The 12500-nt window shown below is 57.0% G+C and overlaps 1 protein-coding gene across 5 annotated transcripts in view; it reads left to right on the top strand.

Annotated features, from left to right (window-relative positions):
* The window catches only part of CHEK1 (checkpoint kinase 1), a 137186-nt gene that overhangs the window by 67128 nt on the left and 57558 nt on the right, over nt 1-12500 (top strand). For all 5 annotated transcript variants that reach the window (XM_085873479.1, XM_085873478.1, XM_085873475.1 and 2 more), the window contains one exon: nt 10596-10784. In XM_085873479.1, the coding sequence (XP_085729605.1) occupies nt 10596-10784 (189 nt within the window). The remainder of the gene's footprint in view (nt 1-10595; nt 10785-12500) is intronic.

A 12500-nucleotide genomic window follows, 5' to 3' on the forward strand; every position in this document is an offset into this window, starting at 1 on the left:
CGTAGAAACTTCTGGTTTGCGTCGCTACCTTCTCGAGAGATAGCTTTTATTAGACAAGGTCAGAGGTCAAGTTGACGATTTTGTAAGTACCAGTCTATGGCTGTTTGTTACTTACGAAATCTAAAGATTTCGTAAGTAAATTGATGCCTTCCGTTTCTATTTGTTTGTTTGTTTGTTTGTAGGCACGATAACTCGAGAACGGAAGAAGCTACCAATGTCAAATTACACCACGTGATTCAAGAGGGTGATGGCTAATGCTGATTAGATTTTGGTCAAAATCGGTCAAAGGTCAAGGTCACGGTGAGGTCAAATATTCGATTTTTGATGGTTTGGTACAGATAACTCGAGAACTGAAGAAGCTACCAATGTCAAATTACACCACGTGATTCAGGAGGCTGCTGGCTAGTGCTGATTAGATTTTGGTCAAAATCGGTCAAAGGTCAAGGTCACTGTGAGGTCAAACATCCAAAAAATGATAACTCGAGAACGGAAGAAGCTTCCAATGTGAAATTACACCACGTGATTCAGGAGGGTGGTGGCTAGCGCTGATTAGATTTTGGTCAAAATCGATCAAAGGTCAAGGTCACAGTGAGGTCAAACATAATTCCATAAATTCACGTGGAGAAATGGAGTATTTTTGCTTCGCTCGACGTTACGAGTTCGTTTTAACTTCGATTTTAATTTTGTCTTCGGTTTTTGCGATCGCTTAGGACGCTTAAAACTCGGTTGTTGAAATTCTGGTAAAATCAGATGTTTTGGAGACGTTTTAAGATTTTATGAGACACAGACCCACAGACAGACTGAGACACAGACCCACAAACAGACTAAGACACAGACCCACAAACAGACTGAGACACAGACCCACAAACAGACTGAGACACAGACCCACAAACAGACTGAGACACAGACCCACAAACAGACTGAGACACAGACCCACAAACAGACTGAGACACAGACCCACAAACAGACTGAGACACAGACCCACAAACAGACTGAGACACAGACCCACAAACAGACTGAGACACAGACCCACAAACAGACTGAGACACAGACCCACAAACAGACTGAGACACAGACCCACAAACAGACTGAGACACAGACCCACAAACAGACTGAGACACAGACCCACAAACAGACTGAGACACAGACCCACAAACAGACTGAGACACAGACCCACAAACAGACTGAGACACAGACCCACAAACAGACTGAGACACAGACCCACAAACAGACTGAGACACAGACCCACAAACAGACTGAGACACAGACCCACAAACAGACTGAGACACAGACCCACAAACAGACTGAGACACAGACCCACAAACAGACTGAGACACAGACCCACAAACAGACTGAGACACAGACCCACAAACAGACTGAGACACAGACCCACAAACAGACTGAGACACAGACCCACAAACAGACTGAGACACAGACCCACAAACAGACTGAGACACAGACCCACAAACAGACTGAGACACAGACCCACAAACAGACTGAGACACAGACCCACAAACAGACTGAGACACAGACCCACAAACAGACTGAGACACAGACCCACAAACAGACTGAGACACAGACCCACAAACAGACTGAGACACAGACCCACAAACAGACTGAGACACAGACCCACAAACAGACTGAGACACAGACCCACAAACAGACTGAGACACAGACCCACAAACAGACTGAGACACAGACCCACAAACAGACTGAGACACAGACCCACAAACAGACTGAGACACAGACCCACAAACAGACTGAGACACAGACCCACAAACAGACTGAGACACCGACCCACAAACAGACTGAGACACCGACCCACAAACAGACTGAGACACCGACCCACAAACAGACTGAGACACAGACCCACAAACAGACTGAGACACAGACCCACAAACAGACTGAGACACAGACCCACAAACAGACTGAGACACAGACCCACAAACAGACTGAGACACAGACCCACAAACAGACTGAGACACAGACCCACAAACAGACTGAGACACAGACCCACAAACAGACTGAGACACAGACCCACAAACAGACTGAGACACAGACCCACAAACAGACTGAGACACAGACCCACAAACAGACTGAGACACAGACCCACAAACAGACTGAGACACAGACCCACAAACAGACTGAGACACAGACCCACAAACAGACTGAGACACAGACCCACAAACAGACTGAGACACAGACCCACAAACAGACTGAGACACAGACCCACAAACAGACTGAGACACAGACCCACAAACAGACTGAGACACAGACCCACAAACAGACTGAGACACAGACCCACAAACAGACTGAGACACAGACCCACAAACAGACTGAGACACAGACCCACAAACAGACTGAGACACAGACCCACAAACAGACTGAGACACAGACCCACAAACAGACTGAGACACAGACCCACAAACAGACTGAGACACAGACCCACAAACAGACTGAGACACAGACCCACAAACAGACTGAGACACAGACCCACAAACAGACTGAGACACAGACCCACAAACAGACTGAGACACAGACCCACAAACAGACTGAGACACAGACCCACAAACAGACTGAGACACAGACCCACAAACAGACTGAGACACAGACCCACAAACAGACTGAGACACAGACCCACAAACAGACTGAGACACAGACCCACAAACAGACTGAGACACAGACCCACAAACAGACTGAGACACAGACCCACAAACAGACTGAGACACAGACCCACAAACAGACTGAGACACCGACCCACAAACAGACTGAGACACAGACCCACAAACAGACTGAGACACAGACCCACAAACAGACTGAGACGCAGACACACAAACAGACTGAGACGCAGACACACGGACTGAGACGCAGACACTGAGACGCAGACGCAGACACACGGGCTGAGACGCAGACGCAGACAGACGGGCTGAGACGCAGACGCAGACAGACGGGCTGAGACGCAGACGCAGACAGACGGGCTGAGACGCAGACGCAGACAGACGGGCTGAGACGCAGACGCAGACAGACGGGCTGAGACGCAGACGCAGACAGACGGGCTGAGACGCAGACGCAGACAGACGGGCTGAGACACAGACGCACAGACGGGCTGAGACGCAGACGCACAGACGGGCTGAGACGCAGACGCACAGACGGGCTGAGACGCAGACGCACAGACGGGCTGAGACGCAGACGCACAGACGGGCTGAGACGCAGACGCACAGACGGGCTGAGACGCAGACGCACAGACGGGCTGAGACGCAGACGCACAGACGGGCTGAGACGCAGACGCACACGCACAGACGGGCTGAGACGCAGACGCACACGCACAGACGGGCTGAGACGCAGACGCAGACAGACGGGCTGAGACGCAGACGCAGACAGACGGGCTGAGACGCAGACGCAGACAGACGGGCTGAGACGCAGACGCAGACAGACGGGCTGAGACGCAGACGCACCCGCCCCGACGGGCTGAGACGCAGACGCACACGCACAGACGGGCTGAGACGCAGACGCAGACAGACGGGCTGAGACGCAGACGCAGACAGACGGGCTGAGACGCAGACGCAGACAGACGGGCTGAGACGCAGACGCAGACAGACGGGCTGAGACGCAGACGCAGACAGACGGGCTGAGACGCAGACGCAGACAGACGGGCTGAGACGCAGACGCAGACAGACGGGCTGAGACGCAGACGCAGACAGACGGGCTGAGACGCAGACGCAGACAGACGGGCTGAGACGCAGACGCAGACAGACGGGCTGAGACGCAGACGCAGACAGACGGGCTGAGACGCAGACGCAGACAGACGGGCTGAGACGCAGACGCAGACAGACGGGCTGAGACGCAGACGCAGACGCAGACAGACGGGCTGAGACGCAGACGCAGACAGACGGGCTGAGACGCAGACGCAGACAGACGGGCTGAGACGCAGACGCAGACAGACGGGCTGAGACGCAGACGCACACGCACAGACGGGCTGAGACGCAGACGCAGACAGACGGGCTGAGACGCAGACGCAGACAGACGGGCTGAGACGCAGACGCAGACAGACGGGCTGAGACGCAGACGCAGACAGACGGGCTGAGACGCAGACGCAGACAGACGGGCTGAGACGCAGACGCAGACAGACGGGCTGAGACGCAGACGCAGACAGACGGGCTGAGACGCAGACGCAGACAGACGGGCTGAGACGCAGACGCAGACAGACGGGCTGAGACGCAGACGCAGACAGACGGGCTGAGACGCAGACGCAGACAGACGGGCTGAGACGCAGACGCAGACAGACGGGCTGAGACGCAGACGCAGACAGACGGGCTGAGACGCAGACGCAGACAGACGGGCTGAGACGCAGACGCAGACAGACGGGCTGAGACGCAGACGCAGACAGACGGGCTGAGACGCAGACGCAGACAGACGGGCTGAGACGCAGACGCAGACAGACGGGCTGAGACGCAGACGCAGACAGACGGGCTGAGACGCAGACGCAGACAGACGGGCTGAGACGCAGACGCAGACAGACGGGCTGAGACGCAGACGCAGACAGACGGGCGGAGACGCAGACGCAGACAGACGGGCTGAGACGCAGACGCAGACAGACGGGCTGAGACGCAGACGCAGACAGACGGGCTGAGACGCAGACGCAGACAGACGGGCTGAGACGCAGACGCAGACAGACGGGCTGAGACGCAGACGCAGACAGACGGGCTGAGACGCAGACGCAGACAGACGGGCTGAGACGCAGACGCAGACAGACGGGCTGAGACGCAGACGCAGACAGACGGGCTGAGACGCAGACGCAGACAGACGGGCTGAGACGCAGACGCAGACAGACGGGCTGAGACGCAGACGCAGACAGACGGGCTGAGACGCAGACGCAGACAGACGGGCTGAGACGCAGACGCAGACAGACGGGCTGAGACGCAGACGCAGACAGACGGGCTGAGACGCAGACGCAGACAGACGGGCTGAGACGCAGACGCAGACAGACGGGCTGAGACGCAGACGCAGACAGACGGGCTGAGACGCAGACGCAGACAGACGGGCTGAGACGCAGACGCAGACAGACGGGCTGAGACGCAGACGCAGACAGACGGGCTGAGACGCAGACGCAGACAGACGGGCTGAGACGCAGACGCACAGACGGGCTGAGACGCAGACGCACAGACGGGCTGAGACGCAGACGCACAGACGGGCTGAGACGCAGACGCACAGACGGGCTGAGACGCAGACGCACAGACGGGCTGAGACGCAGACGCACACGCACAGACGGGCTGAGACGCAGACGCACACGCACAGACGGGCTGAGACGCAGACGCACACGCACAGACGGGCTGAGACGCAGACGCACACGCACAGACGGGCTGAGACGCAGACGCACACGCACAGACGGGCTGAGACGCAGACGCACACGCACAGACGGGCTGAGACGCAGACGCACACGCACAGACGGGCTGAGACGCAGACGCACAGACGGGCTGAGACGCAGACGCACAGACGGGCTGAGACGCAGACGCACAGGCGGGCTGAGACGCAGACGCACAGGCGGGCTGAGACGCAGACGCAGACAGACGGGCTGAGACGCAGACGCAGACAGACGGGCTGAGACGCAGACGCAGACAGACGGGCTGAGACGCAGACGCAGACAGACGGGCTGAGACGCAGACGCAGACAGACGGGCTGAGACGCAGACGCAGACAGACGGGCTGAGACGCAGACGCAGACAGACGGGCTGAGACGCAGACGCAGACAGACGGGCTGAGACGCAGACGCAGACAGACGGGCTGAGACGCAGACGCACAGACGGGCTGAGACGCAGACGCAGACAGACGGGCTGAGACGCAGACGCAGACAGACGGGCTGAGACGCAGACGCAGACAGACGGGCTGAGACGCAGACGCAGACAGACGGGCTGAGACGCAGACGCAGACAGACGGGCTGAGACGCAGACGCAGACAGACGGGCTGAGACGCAGACGCACAGGCGGGCTGAGACGCAGACGCACAGGCGGGCTGAGACGCAGACGCACAGGCGGGCTGAGACGCAGACGCACAGGCGGGCTGAGACGCAGACGCACAGGCGGGCTGAGACGCAGACGCACAGGCGGGCTGAGACGCAGACGCACAGGCGGGCTGAGACGCAGACGCACAGGCGGGCTGAGACGCAGACGCACAGGCGGGCTGAGACGCAGACGCACAGGCGGGCTGAGACGCAGACGCACAGGCGGGCTGAGACGCAGACGCACAGGCGGGCTGAGACGCAGACGCACAGGCGGGCTGAGACGCAGGCGCACAGGCGGGCTGAGACGCAGGCGCACAGGCGGGCTGAGACGCAGGCGCACAGGCGGGCTGAGACGCAGGCGCACAGGCGGGCTGAGACGCAGGCGCACAGGCGGGCTGAGACGCAGGCGCACAGGCGGGCTGAGACGCAGGCGGACAGGCGGGCTGAGACGCAGGCGGACAGGCGGGCTGAGACGCAGGCGGACAGGCGGGCTGAGACGCAGGCGGACAGGCGGGCTGAGACGCAGGCGGACAGGCGGGCTGAGACGCAGGCGGACAGGCGGGCTGAGACGCAGGCGGACAGGCGGGCTGAGACGCAGGCGGACAGGCGGGCTGAGACGCAGGCGGACAGGCGGGCTGAGACGCAGGCGGACAGGCGGGCTGAGACGCAGGCGGACAGGCGGGCTGAGACGCAGGCGGACAGGCGGGCTGAGACGCAGGCGGACAGGCGGGCTGAGACGCAGGCGGACAGGCGGGCTGAGACGCAGGCGGACAGGCGGGCTGAGACGCAGGCGGACAGGCGGGCTGAGACGCAGGCGGACAGGCGGGCTGAGACGCAGGCGGACAGGCGGGCTGAGACGCAGGCGGACAGGCGGGCTGAGACGCAGGCGGACAGGCGGGCTGAGACGCAGGCGGACAGGCGGGCTGAGACGCAGGCGGACAGGCGGGCTGAGACGCAGGCGGACAGGCGGGCTGAGACGCAGGCGGACAGGCGGGCTGAGACGCAGGCGGACAGGCTGGCTGAGACGCAGGCGGACAGGCTGGCTGAGACACAGGCGGACAGGCTGGCTGAGACACAGGCGGACAGGCTGGCTGAGACACGCGCGCGCACACTGACAGGCTGGCTGAGACACGCGCGCGCACACTGACAGGCTGGCTGAGACACGCGCGCGCACACTGACAGGCTGGCTGAGACACGCGCGCGCACACTGACAGGCTGGCTGAGACACGCGCGCGCACACTGACAGGCTGGCTGAGACACAGGCGCGCACACGCACAGACAGGCTGGCTGAGACACAGGCGCGCACACGCACAGACAGGCTGGCTGAGACACAGGCGCGCACACGCACAGACAGGCTGGCTGAGACACAGGCGCGCACACGCACAGACAGACAGACAGACAGGCTGGCTGAGACACAGGCGCGCACACGCACAGACAGACAGACAGACAGGCTGGCTGAGACACAGGCGCGCACACGCACAGACAGACAGACAGACAGGCTGGCTGAGACACAGGCGCGCACACGCACAGACAGACAGACAGACAGGCTGGCTGAGACACAGGCGCGCACACGCACAGACAGACAGACAGACAGGCTGGCTGAGACACAGGCGCGCACACGCACAGACAGACAGACAGACAGGCTGGCTGAGACACAGGCGCGCACACGCACAGACAGACAGACAGACAGGCTGGCTGAGACACAGGCGCGCACACGCACAGACAGACAGACAGACAGGCTGGCTGAGACACAGGCGCGCACACGCACAGACAGACAGACAGACAGGCTGGCTGAGACACAGGCGCGCACACGCACAGACAGACAGACAGACAGGCTGGCTGAGACACAGGCGCGCACACGCACAGACAGACAGACAGACAGGCTGGCTGAGACACAGGCGCGCACACGCACAGACAGACAGACAGACAGGCTGGCTGAGACACAGGCGCGCACACGCACAGACAGACAGACAGACAGGCTGGCTGAGACACAGGCGCGCACACGCACAGACAGACAGACAGACAGGCTGGCTGAGACACAGGCGCGCACACGCACAGACAGACAGACAGACAGGCTGGCTGAGACACAGGCGCGCACACGCACAGACAGACAGACAGACAGGCTGGCTGAGACACAGGCGCGCACACGCACAGACAGACAGACAGACAGGCTGGCTGAGACACAGGCGCGCACACGCACAGACAGACAGACAGACAGGCTGGCTGAGACACAGGCGCGCACACGCACAGACAGACAGACAGACAGGCTGGCTGAGACACAGGCGCGCACACGCACAGACAGACAGACAGACAGGCTGGCTGAGACACAGGCGCGCACACGCACAGACAGACAGACAGACAGGCTGGCTGAGACACAGGCGCGCACACGCACAGACAGACAGACAGACAGGCTGGCTGAGACACAGGCGCGCACACGCACAGACAGACAGACAGACAGGCTGGCTGAGACACAGGCGCGCACACGCACAGACAGACAGACAGACAGGCTGGCTGAGACACAGGCGCGCACACGCACAGACAGACAGACAGACAGGCTGGCTGAGACACAGGCGCGCACACGCACAGACAGACAGACAGACAGGCTGGCTGAGACACAGGCGCGCACACGCACAGACAGACAGACAGACAGGCTGGCTGAGACACAGGCGCGCACACGCACAGACAGACAGACAGACAGGCTGGCTGAGACACAGGCGCGCACACGCACAGACAGACAGACAGACAGGCTGGCTGAGACACAGGCGCGCACACGCACAGACAGACAGACAGACAGGCTGGCTGAGACACAGGCGCGCACACGCACAGACAGACAGACAGACAGGCTGGCTGAGACACAGGCGCGCACACGCACAGACAGACAGACAGACAGGCTGGCTGAGACACAGGCGCGCACACGCACAGACAGACAGACAGACAGGCTGGCTGAGACACAGGCGCGCACACGCACAGACAGACAGACAGACAGGCTGGCTGAGACACAGGCGCGCACACGCACAGACAGACAGACAGACAGGCTGGCTGAGACACAGGCGCGCACACGCACAGACAGACAGACAGACAGGCTGGCTGAGACACAGGCGCGCACACGCACAGACAGACAGACAGACAGGCTGGCTGAGACACAGGCGCGCACACGCACAGACAGACAGACAGACAGGCTGGCTGAGACACAGGCGCGCACACGCACAGACAGACAGACAGACAGGCTGGCTGAGACACAGGCGCGCACACGCACAGACAGACAGACAGACAGGCTGGCTGAGACACAGGCGCGCACACGCACAGACAGACAGACAGACAGGCTGGCTGAGACACAGGCGCGCACACGCACAGACAGACAGACAGACAGGCTGGCTGAGACACAGGCGCGCACACGCACAGACAGACAGACAGACAGGCTGGCTGAGACACAGGCGCGCACACGCACAGACAGACAGACAGACAGGCTGGCTGAGACACAGGCGCGCACACGCACAGACAGACAGACAGACAGGCTGGCTGAGACACAGGCGCGCACACGCACAGACAGACAGACAGACAGGCTGGCTGAGACACGCGCGCACACGCACAGACAGACAGACAGACAGGCTGGCTGAGACACAGGCGCGCACACGCACAGACAGACAGACAGACAGGCTGGCTGAGACACAGGCGCGCACACGCACAGACAGACAGACAGACAGGCTGGCTGAGACACAGGCGCGCACACGCACAGACAGACAGACAGACAGGCTGGCTGAGACACAGGCGCGCACACGCACAGACAGACAGACAGACAGGCTGGCTGAGACACAGGCGCGCACACGCACAGACAGACAGACAGACAGGCTGGCTGAGACACAGGCGCGCACACGCACAGACAGACAGACAGACAGGCTGGCTGAGACACAGGCGCGCACACGCACAGACAGACAGACAGACAGGCTGGCTGAGACACAGGCGCGCACACGCACAGACAGACAGACAGGCTGGCTGAGACACAGGCGCGCACACGCACAGACAGACAGACAGACAGGCTGGCTGAGACACAGGCGCGCACACGCACAGACAGACAGACAGACAGGCTGGCTGAGACACGCGCGCACACGCACAGACAGACAGACAGACAGGCTGGCTGAGACACGCGCGCACACGCACAGACAGACAGACAGGCTGGCTGAGACACGCGCGCACACGCACAGACAGACAGACAGGCTGGCTGAGACACGCGCGCACACGCACAGACAGACAGACAGGCTGGCTGAGACACGCGCACACACGCACAGACAGACAGACTGGCTGAGACACGCACACACACGCACACCCCTACCCTCACACAAATATTAGTTTTGATTTATTCTGCCTCCCTGTTTTGTGTCCCCATCCATGTAAGTATCCACTTATTACAACTTAGAGAAACATCTCCATGTCACAAGATTCTCAGTCTGTGGTCTATAGCATTATTTATGCCTCATTGACTTTTGAGTCGACTGCATTAATCATATTTTCATTTTGCTCTCTGAAGTGCATTGCTGCATGTTCTCCTCAATGTAAGTCCTCAAATATAATCCTCTTTCTCCCCACCTCCCCCCGTGCAGATTTCCTCAAGATTTCCGACTTTGGCTTGGCGACGGTTTTCCGACATGCAGGGCGTGAGCGGTTTATCAATCGTATGTGCGGAACACTACCTTACATTGCTCCAGAAGTGATAAGCAAGAAGGAATATCGTGCCGAGCCTGTCGACCTCTGGGCTTGTGGAATCGTACTTGCGGCAATGCTTGCTGGGGGTGAGTTTGCTATTCCTGTGTGCATCAATTTTTCTTATCCTCCAATGCACTTCATTATAATGTTAACTAGGCAGATAAACAACAGATTGAAGCTTATCATCATAGTTTTAGAGTACACAAACCACACCTGGTTTGAATCATTCAAATACATCCTGTGTAAATTTGTGTTGTTCAATGTCTTCTCTCATTGAATGTGTTTTCAAGTTCCTTCACGGTCCTGCCCATAAAAACTTCTGCAACACACCATTAATTGCTGATTTACTTCTCCTTCGAATTGCAGTTTAATCATTTAAATCTGCGAGTCCTTGCTCTGTCTTCATGGTTTTCACCTTTGTCATGTGATCACTGTTATTTAATAGTTGACCTGCATTGCAGCCAACACCTCGATTTTACCACATTGTTTTTGATTTGATAAACCAGAAACTGGTTGACCGTTCCGAGGTTTTCAGCAACAATTTTCTGTAAGTTCTGTCTGGAGGATGAGGATGTTTCGGCAAGAAATGCTTCATTAACAATGACTGAGGTGTGATTTCCCCTCACCCCTCTGCCTCCCCCCCTCCTCTCCCTTTGAGGTCATAATCCTATGACCATGCAAATAATAGATTACATTTCTAATGTAAATCCTCTTGTTTTGTAGTATTTGTTGAAGTCACTTGGAAAGTTCCAAATTTTTTTCCCTTACACCAAGCATGGATCCAGGAAATTATATGTTTGTTGCAGAAAAAATCCTGTTTGGGAGGGGGGTGTGTGGGCTAAACATGGTCCGATATTTTGTCGAAAATCCCACATCACATTTGTTTCGACGTCACATGGGACTTCCATCAAATGAGCAATTTTATGATAAAGCACCAGTTTGGCCCAGAAATACAGCACAAAGAATAATTTATCCTGTTTTATTTTATTTTATTCATACATTAAGGGAGCCAAGAAAATGAAGTCCACAAAGTTCTAATCTCATTTACTTACAAATTCCATAACCATTCTGGACGATGTAACTCATTTATATCCTCGCATGTTTTGTGACTGAGCCAGAGTTGCGGCGAGGGGCCATGCATAATGCCACAAAACCCAAGGCTCTTCGATCTATTTCCAACTGTCAGATGGCTTTTGTCCAAACTTGCATTTATTTAATAGACAAAGCACAAACTATACACGATGCACACCAGCACGGCAATGCACACAGCAAAGCACCTGATGGTTGGCTCTTCTTCAATGCTTCCTTCTCTCATGCTGCTTTACCATTCGTATACTTTGTAACGAAGAACATTTGCGAGAGCTCCTCCTTCTAAAAACTACTCGCAATTAGTATATGGTTCTCTAATCAGAAGCCACGAGAAATTGCACATTGATATGAGAAAGTTCGATATTCCAGAAGTAACCAGAAATTTCCCAAACTCGTATGATCTTTCCACACAACTTGAAATATAACTGCAGTACAATTTTACTACTCGTCGCCTTTTTACTCGACTCAACCTTTAGAATAAACACATCACTGCAAACATTACAGTCATGAAACAACAAATGATTTGTTCCATATTGAATTGTAAGCATACAAGTGTCAATGTTACACTGTACCAATACCCCACCTTGGAGTCTTTCGTGAAGAATTGGACTTTTCAAATTAATTTTAATTTAATTTTTATTTCTGAAGTTTCCTGGTGGATGTGGTAAACTGAAAAAAATAGGAAGGTGAATTGCATACAAGTGTATAATCAC

The sequence above is a fragment of the Eptatretus burgeri genome, chromosome 3, assembly GCF_056783735.1.
Source record: "Eptatretus burgeri isolate ZD-2024b chromosome 3, Ebu_testis_v1, whole genome shotgun sequence".
NCBI classification, from domain to species: domain Eukaryota; kingdom Metazoa; phylum Chordata; class Myxini; order Myxiniformes; family Myxinidae; genus Eptatretus; species Eptatretus burgeri.